We start from the raw sequence: 15,292 nt of genomic DNA on the forward strand, positions 1-15,292 counted from the left end.
ATACCACCATTGACGAAGCCACCGTTGACTATGACACCACCGTCAACGAGATCATCGTCAAACGCATCACTGTCGACAAGACCGGCCTCAACAACACCACCATTGAGGACAATCATGCCGTCGACCCTTACTTACATTCCCTTGTCAACAACATCTTCAACGACACCGTTGACAATCATAAAAATTACAAAGTCCTTCTTAAGGCCTCAAGATACCTCCCCAACAAGGTTTCACCATATCCTCCATAACTTCCTCCATAATTTCCTTGATCTGGAGGATTCAGAGAATGAAGGCCTATTTGGCCCAGCACATGGCCCATCAGAGCTCCAGGTGAAATATCAAGATGAGGAAGATGATGAGGAGGAAGAATCTTATTATGGCCAATATTATAATCCACAGGCCAAACAACAATATGCACCAAACTACCATGATTATCCGGACCCTGCACCTAGACAAGGTCATGTACAAGTACCTCTCTCACTGGTACAAGATATACAGGCTATGCTGCAGGACTACCGCAGAAGGTTCCCAGAACCTCCACAGGATCAACCACCACCTCCACCATCTGTTCTAGCAGTGCCAAGGCCTATTTCCCCTCCAATGATGTCAAGAATGACACTTGCCTCCAATATTTCAGCACCACCAAGGGATCATCTGAAGATGACAGGGAAGAGGGTGAGATCCAAGGCATCCATCCACCCCGTGATGAGTGGGATGAATACCTGCTCCCTTCTCCATCACCACAATCACTACCAGATCCTTCTGATTCCCATCTTGGGAGCATCCGTGGCTTTCATAATTTGATGGAAAGAGCTGCATCGAGGTTTGACTTGCCTGTTTCAGTGAGGAAGTCAGATTGCTTCCTTTACGACTTCAAAGTATAGACACAAAAGTCTATTCGTGCTATCCCAATAATTGATTATATTTGGGAAGAGGGTACCAAGCTGATGTGGAATCCAGCTACTGTGGCGGCAGTGATTCCACGCATAAGCCTGTGAGGGCATCCTAAAGCAGATTTGGTGGTTTTGCAAGCAACGCAAAGGACCTCAAAAAATCTTTCTGCCCCAATTTCTACTCCACCTGACAGAGAGGGCAGGTGCTGTGATAACATCAGGAAGGGCTTCTCCATTCTGTCTGCCATTACAATTCTTGCGGCCAATTCTTTAGCCACCTTAGGCCACTACGATAGGCAGAAGTGGTCAGACATTGTTACCCTGATGGATCAGGGCACAGATTTCTACTCTAATTCTCTACTTGTCAAAAAGAAAAAGGAGTATGCAAACCCATTCTGAACCACAGTAATCTCAACTAATTTCTAAGGAAGCAGTCATTCTGCATGGTCACATTTCCTGAGCCACAGAGATTACATGACCACTCTCGACTTGCAGGATGCGTATTTCTACATTTGCATACATCCAAAGCATCACAAATAGCTCCGCTTCACCCACTACCAGTTCAAAGTCCTCCCAGCTCCCTGCATTTTCACCAAATGCCTCATCCTACTTGCAGCCGTCCTCAGAAAACATGGTCATCAGGTATTCCCCTACCTAGACGACTGGGTGCTAAAAGCGCAAACACCTTTGCAGGCATCCGAAGCAACACAGGATTTATAGATTTGTTTCACAAGCTGGGGCTCATGCTAAACCATCAGAAGTTGTCTACTGTGCCACAACAAAATTTAACATTTTTTAGGCTCCACCATACGGGACAAGGTATTTCTTTCCCTGGAAGGACAGCAAAGACTGATTCATCAGGCCCCAAAGATTTCCAAAAGAAAGTCTGATTCAGTGCATCTACACAAGTCATTACTAGGGATGATGTCATCTGCAATAAATCTGGTCCCATCAAAAATAAGTACAAGGATGGTCCAAGCTGGTGGTGGTTCCATAGTCCTCATATCTCCAAAGGCCTCACGTTTATGCCACTAATACCAGACTTCACCATAACAACTGACACCTCCCCAGAAGGTTGGGGCAGACATCTCAAGGATCTGCAAATACAGGGGAAATTGTCTATCACGCAAAAGTCCATGCGTTTAAACGGCCTGGAACTCGAGGCTATATTTCTCACCCTCCAGGCTTTCTTACTTCGCAAACAAGGATCTTCAGTGCTGGTACTTACAGAAAATATGACCAACATGAACTACATAAACAAGCAAGGAGGTACAAGGTCACTGGCTGTCTCTGAGGAGGTCCAGGAGTTATGGCACTGGCTGACAATAAACACATTACTCTACAGGCCGAGCATATAGCAGGAACAAGCAGTGCTTTGGCGGACACACTCAGCAGATCCCTAGAGAGCTGTCACAAATTGGAGCTGAACTTGGAGGAATTAAACAACTTTGGGGCAAACCAAAACTAGACCTCTTTGCCATAAACAAGAACAAAAAATGCTGCTTCTATGCCAGTTGGCACCCAGGATCATGGTGGAATGCCTTTTTGATAAGATGGTCCGGGATATATGCGTGCTCCTTTGCCCCATCCCCATGATACTGAGAGCTCTCAACAAGATGAAGATGGAGATGTGCCTCTTAATCATGATTGCTCCCAGATGGCTCAGGCAATACTGGTTCTTGGAATTCCTCCTGCTGTCGGAGCCCAAGCCTGTTCATCTTCAGACCAAGCAGTCCCTGTTGACAATGCACCAGGGCCAAGCTCTACACCCGGATCCAGGCTCCCTCTAATTATAGCAACACAAAAGGGTGATGGATGGAGTGCTGACACTTTTCAAACACTCACTCCCAGTCATAGATCTGGGTTTAATCATTCGTTCTTTTGTTCACCATGCCACCCCAGTTTGGACCCAGCCATATGCAAATCAGTCATGACCCTGTTCCTTGTGGGAACAGTACAGCCCGAACTGCCAGGCCAGGTCCTCCCTAGACCAGAAACAAGCATCCTGGGACCCATTTCAGGGTATCACCCTTCCTCGGCCAGGCTAGCTAGAATCAAGTGGCACAGTGAGCAAGGGACCGGCATCAGGGCATACCCTTCCCACTTAGGGCAACTTTAGCAACAAAAAAGAATGATGGACAGAGTATTGAAACTTTTCAAACACTCACCCCCAGTCACAGATCTGAGCTTAAGCCATCGTTCTTTTGCTCACCATGCCAACCCAGTTTGGACCCAACCATATGCAAATCAGTCTTGACCCTGTTCCTCCTGGGAACAGTCCAGCCTGAAGTGCCAGGCCATGTCCTCCCTGGATCAGAAACAAGCATCCCGAGAATGGTTTCAGGGTATCAGCCAGACTAGCTTCAATCCAGTGACACAGTGTTCAATTTTACAAACATACTTCCCAAATCCAGCAACCCCGGCAGAACAATCTCTGCATACCCTGGACATTAAGAGATTACTTAAAATGTACTTGCATCGTACCAAACAATTTCATAAATCTGAGCAACTCTTGGTTGCTTATGGACAGTCTCAACAAGGCACACCTGTTACAAAGGCAACCATTGCAAGGTGGATCACACAACTATACAGTTTTGCCACTCCAAGGTGGGCAAACCACTTTGCTTTCCTCTAAGGCAAAGGCACACTCCACAAGGGCAGTTTCCACATCAGCTGCCTTGTTCACAGGGGCTCCTTTCGAGAAAATGTATTGTGCTGCAACGTGGAAGAGCACACACTTTCACAGCACCTGTTTCTATGAGGAGGGCTCTGTTATTTTGAATGCTATCTTTCTATATATCTGATGTTTTATTGCACATTATAGGTCAAAAATAACGAATTATATTATTATTATTTGACAACCCACCAACCGTAAGGGTGATAATGTAACAATATGTAAAATTACAAAACTGCTTTCTATTCTGGTTCAAGCATGTGAATCTATGAAAGATCCAATACTTGTGAAGACAATGAGTTACTTACCTGTAACTTCAGTTCTCCAGTGTTGGCATCTTTCATAGATTCACATGCGGACCACCCTCCTCCCCATAGAGGCTCCCCTTATGTCCTCTTGTTAGTTATATCACTTGTGCTAGAAAAATCTAAGAGACTGGAGCTCCTGTGGTGAGGGTTCGGTGAGGGTTCTTTAGGGTGCTGTCGCCTGATTGGCTGGACTTTGGGTCTATTCAAATAATGGCAATAAGCTGTAAAAGTGAATTAACTTTAACATTATTTTATATGTAAAGAAATTTTATTCTGCTATTTAATGTTACCTTAGGACTCCCACTTCGACGATGGGGAATGATTCAAGTATGTGAATCTATGAAAGATCCCAACACTGGAGAAATGAAGTTACAGGTAAGTAACTCATTTTCTTCTGCGTAATGTTCTTTCCTAAGGTGAAGATTTATACCTATGTTGTGCTCTATTACTCTCCTGCTGCGTTATTGATTTCACCACTAGAGTTGTGGTGAGGGGCCTATCCAAATGCAGGCAGATCACTAGTAATCCTTTGCTTTCATAAAGATTTTGTGAGTGCAAAGTACCAATTGGCAATGCAAATACTTACCAGTGCCTTATAATCCTCAATCCCCTCTGTACACCGCAATGCACACATTGTGAAACCTTGAAAAGGTGCGCTAATATGCTTCCACCCATTGTGACTTGGCAGGTAGCGCACAAACTCATTGAACCTTGCAGTTCTTGGTTACAAACTTAAAATAAAATGAAATTGATTTGGAATAGCGTACAAATACCTGAAGGCGTCAAGGCGCTAGGACTAGTTAGTTCAGATGAGGGAAAAGACATATCAAGGTCTCTGTTCTGGGCATCGACGCGACCTCAGTTTATAATATAAAGAGCATGTTTTCAGGGATTTTCTAATGGATGTATGATTCTTAAAGCTGGTATGATGACGGAGAAAGGAGTTCCATAGCTTGGCGGTGGCCACTGAGAAGGCTCTACCAACTTCCCAGGGCAAGCAGTAACCATTCGCTTATATGCACATTAAAGTGCACATCTGATTCTAGCCCCATTGCTGATAATGAGGATAGTAGTGTCTGCCTCACTGCACATAGTCCCTTTGTGCAGCAAAGCTTAATTAGTCAAAAGACCGCCGTGTAAAGCCTAAGGCTGTGCACAATTTAAAGCCTATTTGTGAATCTGCCCCTGCATTTTATAAGAGTACTTTAGTTCACACGTATCTTTACTTGAACTTAAATGCCAAACAGTATGCAGCACAGCACAACATGGTGCGAGCAGCAGCAGCCCACCTATACGTGTGTCTCTGTGAGACATGAGTGTCTGTCCTCGATGTCTCATTGGGCAAAATCAGTCTGACTCCTGTGACATCAGTGCTGAAAGCAGCGGTGTCGGGTGAATGGGTTACATTGTAGCAGAGCGAGCTCAGCTGCAGCAGCCCCAAGCCTGCTGCAGCAGCGCGGACTGCGCGCTGCAACTAGCTTGCTCAGTCACACAGTGGTGCTAATTAGAGAGCTCCGGATTGACAGCTGAGGAGGCCCTATACATGCGTGACTTTGCATTTCAACGCAATGATGCGTACCACCACACTGAAATGCAGTAGTCTGGCGCCTGATGCCTGGTACTTGGCAGGGCCGAAATCCATGTCTTTTATATGCAATCTGTATAAAATCAGACAACCTGCCATTCCCTATCTACCATGGCAATTGGAGACCCCTTTTCTGTCTCGTCCTGTTTGGTTTCAGACCAACTCTGGGACACTATTTAGTGCCCAGGCGGAGCTTATTGTCTTGGTACCTTTTTGACATTTGCAAATACTCCCAGGCATGGGTAAGCATAGTTTCTATTGCACGTCCCCCCTGGGTTGACAGCCTATGTCAGGGCTATTCTCCAGCACCTGGAGAACTGAGGGACAGTTAGGCAGGACTTGCAACAAAGTATTGCCATTTTTCCTAGTTCTACAGAATCAATAAACTACTGCAAGTTCACTGAATTGTCAAGTACCAACCTTTAAGCCTTTGACATTCTGGGGATGATGAAGTCAAGCAGTCTAGCATACCCCTGAACACTGGGCTATATTATGTCAGAAACAGCGAATGTTGTGCCCAAGCTAACTGACTGCTGACTTTTAAATACTGAAGGGAACCATGGTGTATCTTACAGTGTTTTACAGCTCCATGGCTTTCAACTGCCAACACTGCACTGTCATCTTGTTTCCATTAGCGTGGGAGAAAACCCATACTGTTCTTTTGGTTTAGTAGACTGGAAGCAGGCAGCTGTCTAGCAAGTCAGGAGTAGGAGATGGGCAGGCAGCCCAGTAGCCAATCAGGAGCAGGAGATAGGCAGGTAGCCCACTGGCCAATTAGGAGCTGGAGATGGGCAGGCAGCCCACTGGCCAATCAGGAGCCGGAGACGAGCAGGCAGCCCACTAGCCAATCAGGAGCGGGAGACGAGCAGGCAGCCCACTAGCCAATCAGGAGCAGGAGATAGGCAGGCAGCTCACTGGCCAGTGCTTAATTTGTGCTTGTTGTTTCCGGTGCTGAGCACCGGCACTTATTTTTGAGGGCCTGCGTTTATTCTTCTACCTCCAGCATTTGCTGTGAGCAAAAGAGACATATGGGAAAGACAGAGGAAGAGAAAAACGAAAAAGCGTCACAATGGGAGAAAGCAGAAAGCTGCAAAAGTGAGCCAAAAGGGCAGGGAGTGGCTGTAAATGGGTTCAAGAGGCCCGAGATGGCTTCAGGATTACGCTGCCTCAGTATTCTGTGTTCCCACATTTAATTGCAGCAGCCACATGTTTAAGAAGAGGGCTTTGAGCGCCGGCACGTTTTTATTTACAAATTAAGCAATGCCACTGGCCAATTAGGAGGGGGAGACGGGCAGGTAGCCCACTGGCCAATCAGGAGAAGGAGACAGGCAGGAAGCACTCTAGCCAATCAGGAGCGGGAGACTGACAAGCTGTCCACTGGCCAATCGGGAGCAGGAGATGGGCCGGCAGATCATGTCTTTGGTGCTCATGTGTTCCTTTGGCCCTGCCCCTGGTTATAGTCTTTTGTTCAGGTGTTCCACTGCTTGCAGGGCATGTAACAATAAAGAATTGTTCCTGTTCCTTACAAAGGGAGGAGTAGTGCAGTGGGGCTTGCCTTATGAAACACCCTGCAACCATGGAAAAAGGAGTCCCACTCGGGTATACCCTTATCACGCACAGTGTCTGGCACATTGTTGTTCAGCATCATCTAAACATATATAAAGCACCTGTTGGGGATACGACTTGTGTCTTTCTGAATGAGAGAACATTCTAGACCTGAGATATTGGTAAAAGTATCGCAGGAGGGTACATGAGCAATGCGCAAGAGGCTTTCAACCCTACGTGCAAATGTAGCATTGAAGGCCTCGGGGGTCATAGCCCTTAAGTGCCAAAAAAATGCACTGGACACAGACATAAGGACTGGAACTGCACAGAAGAACCCAGACACGGGCTTTCCAGATTTTTACTAACCATGTTGCGTCACACCCAGATCCAGCCATGTTTGCAGCAGTAAGGAGGTTTGTAGACATACAAAACCATTAAACAACCCTGATCAGTGTTGTGCGTGTGCACCATTATATTCTTCTCGAAAACACAACAAAACATTTAGGCCCAGATTTAAGAGGGCGTAGCGCCCCATTAGCGCTGCCTTAGTGTCATTTTTTTACGCAAAGGCGGCGCTAAGGTGGCCTTTTCCCTGCGCCACATTTACATGCATTGCACCACTTTGTAACCCTTTGCCCTACATTATGCATGCACCCTGCTTAACGTATGCAAAGGGGGCCTCAGAGCAGGCGTTTAAAGAAGGCTTCCTGAACAAAATACTTCCAGTACAAAATACTATCCTTAGACTTAATTTTAAAAACAGTCCTACTTTGTATGTGTGCTGCACAGTGCAGCACGCATGCAAAGTTGGAAAAGAAAGAAGAAATAAAAAACGTTCTCCTTTTAATGCCTCCTTTGAAATGGCGTTAAGTTTTGGCGCAAAACCCGGTCTGCTATTGTTAGCATGGGAACGCCCATGTAGCGCCCATTGGCGCTAAGTGACACAAAGCAGGCTTCCAGTTTTGCTCTGGAAAGTAAATCAGAAAATAAACATTTTGTGCTGGTTTGTGACAATTCTGTGATGCAATCCCAGTTGAAAATGTCTGTAAGCCTACCCCTTCACCTTTAAATGTGACAGGCAACGGGTACTTACAATTGTGTAAAACTGTTTGTTAGTTCTTTTCGAACTTTGATGTTCCGGTTAATAAAATTATTTAAACTAAAAAATAATGGTACATGTGATTGTTAAGGGATACGGCTAAAAAAGGGTTATGTTAGGAGAACGTAGGGCACAGGGGGATCGCCCCCTCTAAATAAAAAGGGAGTAATTCTAAGATTTATCGTGGCACTCCTGAACCAAAAATCAAGATTATTGGGAAAAAATGAAATAGAAAACTGGAAATGAATCACTCTGAGATTAATATTAAAGTGATTTTTCAACCCCAAAAGACACTCAGAGCCATATTAAGAGCTGGTGTCATTGTTATACCCGTGTGAGCAGATGTCTTATGAAGTCTCCTTACAGGTGATAGAACCACTCTGGAACACTTTCACTAGGTTACTTACAGGTTTATAACAATTAGGAGTACCCTAAGGACCACTGTAGGAAGATCACTCGGAAGATGGGGAAGCAGAAGCGGGTCCCCTTGTTATATTCTATTATTCCAACACATACATTTGTGCTGACACATACTGTGTAAATTACTCTGCATGCTTCATTAATGGTTATAAATTGATATTCATCATTCACTACATTCAATTAACAGAGAGAATGCCCCTCCTGGTATTATGGAATTTAGGTATGTAGGAAAGTACCATCTTGCCTGGCATGTTACCCCCATTTTTCACTGTATATATGTTGTTTTAGTTGTATGTGTCACTGGGACCCTGGTAACCCAGGGCCCCAGTGCTCATAAGTGTGCCTGAATGTGTTACCTGTGTAGTGACTAACTGTCTCACTGAGGCTCTGCTAATCAGAACCTCAGTGGTTATGCTCTCTCATTTCTTTCAAAATTGTCACTAACAGGCTAGTGACCATTTTTACCAATTTACATTGGCTTACTGGAACACCCTTATAATTCCCTAGTATATGGTACTGAGGTACCCAGGGTATTGGGGTTCCAGGAGATCCCTATGGGCTGCAGCATTTCTTTTGCCACCCATAGGGAGCTCTGACAATTCTTACACAGGCCTGCCACTGCAGCCTGAGTGAAAAACGTCCACGTTATTTCACAGCCATTTTACACTGCACTTAAGTAACTTATAAGTCACCTATATGTCTAACCTTTACCTGGTAAAGGTTAGGTGCAAAGTTACTTAGTGTGAGGGCACCCTGGCACTAGCCAAGGTGCCCCCACATTGTTCAGAGCCAATTCCCTGAACTTTGTGAGTGCGGGGACACCATTACACGCGTGCACTACATATAGGTCACTACCTATATGTAGCTTCACAATGGTAACTCCGAATATGGCCATGTAACATGTCTATGATCATGGAATTGCCCCCTCTATGCCATCCTGGCATAGTTGGCACAATCCCATGATCCCAGTGGTCTGTAGCACAGACCCTGGTACTGCCAAACTGCCCTTCCTGGGGTTTCACTGCAGCTGCCAACCCCTCAGACAGGCATCTGCCCTCCTGGGGTCCAGCCAGGCCTGGCCCAGGATGGCAGAACAAAGAACTTCCTCTGAGAGAGGGTGTGACACCCTCTCCCTTTGGAAAATGGTGTGAAGGCAGGGGAGGAGTAGCCTCCCCCAGCCTCTGGAAATGCTTTGTTGGGCACAGAGGTGCCCAATTCTGCATAAGCCAGTCTACACCGGTTCAGGGGACCCCTTAGCCCTGCTCTGGCGCGAAACTGGACAAAGGAAAGGGGAGTGACCACTCCCCTGACCTGCACCTCCCCTGGGAGGTGTCCAGAGCTCCTCCAGTGTGCTCCAGACCTCTGCCATCTTGGAAACAGAGGTGCTGCTGGCACACTGGACTGCTCTGAGTGGCCAGTGCCACCAGGTGACGTCAGAGACTCCTTCTGATAGGCTCCTTCAGGTATTAGTAGCCTATCCTCTCTCCTAGGTAGCCAAACCCTCTTTTCTGGCTATTTAGGGTCTCTGTCTCTGGGGAAACTTTAGATAACGAATGCAAGAGCTCATCCGAGTTCCTCTGCATCTCTCTCTTCACCTTCTGCCAAGGAATCGACTGCTGACCGCGCTGGAAGCCTGCAAAACTGCAACATAGTAGCAAAGACGACTACTGCAACTCTGTAACGCTGATCCTGCCGCCTTCTCGACTGTTTTCCTGCTTGTGCATGCTGTGGGGGTAGTCTGCCTCCTCTCTGCACCAGAAGCTCCGAAGAAATCTCCCGTGGGTCGACGGAATCTTCCCCCTGCAACCGCAGGCACCAAAAAGCTGCATTACCGGTCCCTTGGGTCTCCTCTCAGCACGACGAGCGAGGTCCCTCGAATCCAGCGACTCTGTCCAAGTGACCCCCACAGTCCAGTGACTCTTCAGTCCAAGTTTGGTGGAGGTAAGTCCTTGCCTCACCTCGCTGGGCTGCATTGCTGGGAACCGCGACTTTTGCAGCTACTCCGGCCCCTGTGCACTTCCGGCGGAAATCCTTTGTGCACAGCCAAGCCTGGGTCCACGGCACTCTAACCTGCATTGCACGACTTTCTAAGTTGGTCTCCGGCGACGTGGGACTCCTTTGTGCAACTTCGGCAAGCACCGTTTCACGCATCCTCGTAGTGCCTGTTTCTGGCACTTCTCCGGGTGCTACCGGCTTCAGAGAGGGCTCCTTGTCTTGCTCACTATACATTGTTTGCACTGTTTTCTAAGACTATACTGCATATTTTTGCTATTGTGTATATATATCTTGTGTATATTTCCTATCCTCTCACTGAGGGTACACTCTAAGATACTTTGGCATATTGTCATAAAAATAAAGTACCTTTATTTTTAGTATAACTGTGTATTGTGTTTTCTTATGATATTGTGCATATGACACTAAGTGGTACTGTAGTAGCTTCACACGTCTCCTAGTTCAGCCTAAGCTGCTCTGCTAAGCTACCATTATCTATCAGCCTAAGCTGCTAGACACCCTATTCACTAATAAGGGATAACTGGGCCTGGTGCAAGGTGCAAGTACCCCTTGGTACTCACTACAAGCCAGTCCAGCCTCCTACAAGGTAGCATTCGGTTTCTACCCAACTTCTTCAACCCAGAAATTGTTAGCATGTTTCAGCTACAGATCAATTTGCTAAAGCCTTCCTCAGGACACAATGATTGTTTTCCATACGCTATATTCATGCAGCAATCTTCTTAAACAAATGAATGTTAACATCCCAACATACAATCTCAAGACCTGGGTAAATGGGGAACCCCAATGAGACTTTCAGAGGCACTGGTCTCTCATAAAATATTCTGAACTTCCAATAGGTCAATCTATTATTTCATTGTTGAGTTTGAGCTTTGCATGAATGTCTATCTCTAGCCTTATCTATTTAACCCCCTTTGTCTTACCTGGATTGCAGGTGATGGATACAATATTGGCACGGACAAGCAGCGGAGGATTTTGCGGCAATGATGGAATGATGCAAATGACACTGACTTCACTGCCCTTTGGGGGAATTGGTATGGCAGCTGATCTTTATCTTGCTGGAGTCTGATAGTGCATGCAAACAGTTTCAGAGACCAGGAGCTAAAGTGCAGGCACGCATGTTCACAAACAAACCTGCATGTGTCCTTTGACCCTTTCCAGCCCCTTTCCGAATAGCCTGTTTCCAACTTGCTAGGTTGTCATCAGAATCACATAGTCTCTGGTACGAGAGAGGCAGAGATGCACCATGATTCTTGTACACACATCCCAATCAAGTCCATTCTGGATTAATATATTGGCAATAGTGAGAGAGGTACACTTCTAAGAATCCAGGTTTACTCAAAGACACCTGTCAGTATTCCAGATTGAACATCACTAGCCAAGTCTTAGTAAAACTCAAACACACATTTAAGAAAACTACCCAACACAAGGAAAGCAAAGAGAACAGAGAATTGAGTAGATGTGGAATAATGGGCAGAGCTGCCAGCTTTGGAACTGGGCAACTGGTTTTGGCTCAATATCTTGGAATTCTCTGAAAGTCGCTTAACCTCCCTGTACCTAAAAAATAAAAATAATCTTACCTTCTGAAATGTAATCTTTTCCTTAGGTAATGCGCTCCAACAGCATTGGGCACTTTTTATAAAACTTCAAAAAAGTATTTAAAGTGTAACTGGGCATCTTGAAGGGTTATATCCTTCAACTCCTCCTTGTAGCAGCAGAAGGGAGTGGACAGGGCAGGTCAGTTCTGTGTTGTTAGAATGAGATTGGTGATTGGTTTTTTAAATCATCCCAGATTTTCAGGATCACCTGTGGCTAGCATAAGATGTGTCCTGCTTTTCTGAATGGACTCCTAAGTACAAAATGGCTGCTGCGTGGAGTGATGCCCTTTTCAAAGCTTCCCTCTTAGACTCAAGCTTCAGGGGGGAGGTAAGATTCCGGTATACACGCTGGTATACACGCCAATCCCATCTTTGTCATCAGTGCCCCTGCCAGGCTCCCTGAGCTCCTCTCCTTCACAATCTGCACAGTTAAGCTGCATATTCCAAATGGCCCCTATAATATTTTTTCTCTGTTTTGCTGCAGGGCAAAGCGGCATGGGGAAGTACCATGGCAGGTTCACCTTCGACACCTTCTCGAACCACCGTGGCGTGCTCCTAAGAGGCCCCGGTATGGAGCACCTCAACGCTGTCCGATACCCGCCATACACTGAAGAAAACTTGAGGATCCTGGTTGCCTCCCTGGAGTCAAGCACAGCTGGACCTGCGCCATCCTCTGAGCCTACAATCAAGACCTAGATGACCTTAGTAGGGGCATGAGTGGGTGGCTGACAAACAGGAAGGGGCAGATTCTCACTTCCTTCGGTGTCTCAACAAGCCACTTGATGGAATGTAAGCCAGAGCCTCTCTGTTGTATCTTACAAGCACACTGACCAAGGGAGAAATCTGGAGATTATCAGAGGCTCCTGCCTTTAGAAGGTCAGTAGGGCTGAATCAGAGTCAGTGGCATGTGTGGCTGCTTGTCAAATGACTAACTTACCCCTTTCAATCAGGCTTTTCATTGGGGCCAGATCTTCAATATTCCATCTCTTGGCTTCTCAATTGGCTTATCAGTCTCTTCTGAATCCTCATTGTCCCTATAGCCACCCATCATAAGTGCTAAAGATGCGGCTATACTCAATATGCACCTGACAACTCTCCGACATGTTATATCCTTTGCGATGTGTAGCTATTTACGCACTCTAGCCCTTTCTAAAGCTTCTTTCTTAATGTATCTCATATGATCTCATGGCTGCTAATTTACTCATCTCTCAATCCCCCACTTCTAAATTGCCTCCCCTGTCCTCCAGGGCCTTAATATTGACAAACGTTTGCTGTTTAATTGGTACCATAAGAGGTGGCTTATTTTCTATTAGGTATGTTTTTACTTTGCACTATCCTTCCATTCAAATGTTTGTCATTTTCTCACTTATTCATTTGCCAAGCGCCTTGAGGACATAAACTTAAGAGGGCCCTGTCCACAAATATCTACTGTGGCACTACGGCTTTTGAGCATAGATCTAGTTCATGTATTAAAAAGAATATAGTGCAATCTGACTAGTGAACATAGCATTCTACGTTTTACCTGTCAAACACTTGGACCCCGCTGCTTACTGTACCTCAGTTTGTCGGTGTCGCCCTTTGAGTGACAACATGTTTTTAATCATAAGAAAATAACACTTAATGTAGATGTGTTTAAGTTAGCCTGACTAGGCCTTAACCAGCTTGCATAGACCTCATTTCACATTTGCAGAAACAAAGTGCACTTTGATTTTATGAGAATGGGCATTGTCCATGTGCATGTGTTTCTCTGTGTGCTTTTCCATTTCAGAAATTCAGCAAAGTGGAAGCCTTGTTCACGGTGTTGTTTACTTTATTCATTTAATTATACGAATGTGCCTTCCTCATGAGGAAGCCGTGTTCAGGATGTTCCTGTCTTTGTAACATTCAAGGTCCTTTCCTCAAATCTTTGCTAGGTTCCATTCATTAGCTGATCCACCTATTTGTGTCTTACATTAATGTCATGTCACCTCCTTTATTTCCTGTGCACACCCCTTTATTAATATGCAGCAAAGCAGGTGTATAATAGATTTATCTTATATGATGTTACTTGTGTATTTGCAAAATGATTGGTTTACTTGAATGTATCTTTGTTAATCAAACCCTATTAAGTCATGTCTCGCCATACCGAGTGTGTGGGTTTCTTTGCCTAAAACCCAATATTAGATGATGTTTTTGAGAGATGTGTCAGACTTTTCTTGCTTTCCTAACTGTGCAGACTCCATATCAGTCTGTCATTTGATTTATACTTAGAGTTTGTAATTCATTTTCTTTGGAGGCAGACTTAATGTTGATGTTCTTGCTTAACTATACTTTTGTTCTGGCTGCTATTTGCTTTAGAGATGTACCTTACGTTGTTAATTCTCTTGCATTATTTGATTTTCACTTATTAGGTTTGTTGATCTCCATGATTTATCTAACAACTCTCTGCCTTCTGTAATGAACATAATTATGAATAAACCCTTATGATTTTCACTTGATTTATTGTTTTGTGGAGGTTTCATTTGTTGGCATTAGGCTTAGTCTTTTTAACATTCAGACAGCCTGATCCTATGACTCCAGACTGTTGATGTGTTTGCATGAGCTTCATATCTCTGGCCTTGTGCACCTGGGGTAGATATATCAAGGCTTTGCACTAGTGAAGGTCTCAAAACAACACAGTCTGGGTCAAAGCCATGATAAAATCGGCTCTTGTGCAAAACCCTTCTTGAGCTGGAAATTTGAGTAAAAGTAACATAAATAGTTTTTTGTGCCGCTTTGTGTTATTTTGCATCAACTGGTCAGTCCATGGATGGAACATGGCTGTTACCATGAAAAAAAACATTGTTTTTGACGCAAAGTCCTATCCACTATCATTTGTGCATGGGGGGGTTGGGCCAAAAATATACTTCCTTCAGGCAGGTGCAAAGTGGGATAAAAGATTGTTTTCTTTAAACTTTACAAATGTTGCATGCCTGCCGTACTGTGCAACAAAGTGAAAAAAGTTTTAAAAGTATGTCTGCTTATAGTATTTTGTGGAAAGATACCCTTCCAGTACAAAAACGCTATCATGGTCCAAAGGTGAGTGTGTGGTGCTCGGCATCCTAATTGCGTGCCAGCGCTTGGGAAGACAGCAGCAGTGCCATATCTTTGTAGATATAGCAGTTTGCATCATCCTTAGAAA

General features: G+C 45.0%; 1 protein-coding gene across 2 annotated transcripts in view; it reads left to right on the plus strand.

The window, feature by feature from the left end:
• Positions 1 to 14,609, plus strand: part of LOC138293664 (aldehyde dehydrogenase family 3 member B1-like) — a 121,149-nt gene extending 106,540 nt beyond the window's left edge. For both annotated transcript variants that reach the window (XM_069232966.1, XM_069232965.1), the window contains 2 exons: positions 11,469 to 11,568; positions 12,617 to 14,609. In XM_069232966.1, the coding sequence (XP_069089067.1) occupies positions 11,469 to 11,568; positions 12,617 to 12,828 (312 nt within the window). In that variant the 3' untranslated portion in view covers positions 12,829 to 14,609. The remainder of the gene's footprint in view (positions 1 to 11,468; positions 11,569 to 12,616) is intronic.
• Positions 14,610 to 15,292: the final 683 nt, after the last annotated feature.

Source organism: Pleurodeles waltl, chromosome 4_2 (genome assembly GCF_031143425.1).
Source record: "Pleurodeles waltl isolate 20211129_DDA chromosome 4_2, aPleWal1.hap1.20221129, whole genome shotgun sequence".
NCBI classification, from domain to species: Eukaryota; Metazoa; Chordata; class Amphibia; order Caudata; family Salamandridae; genus Pleurodeles; species Pleurodeles waltl.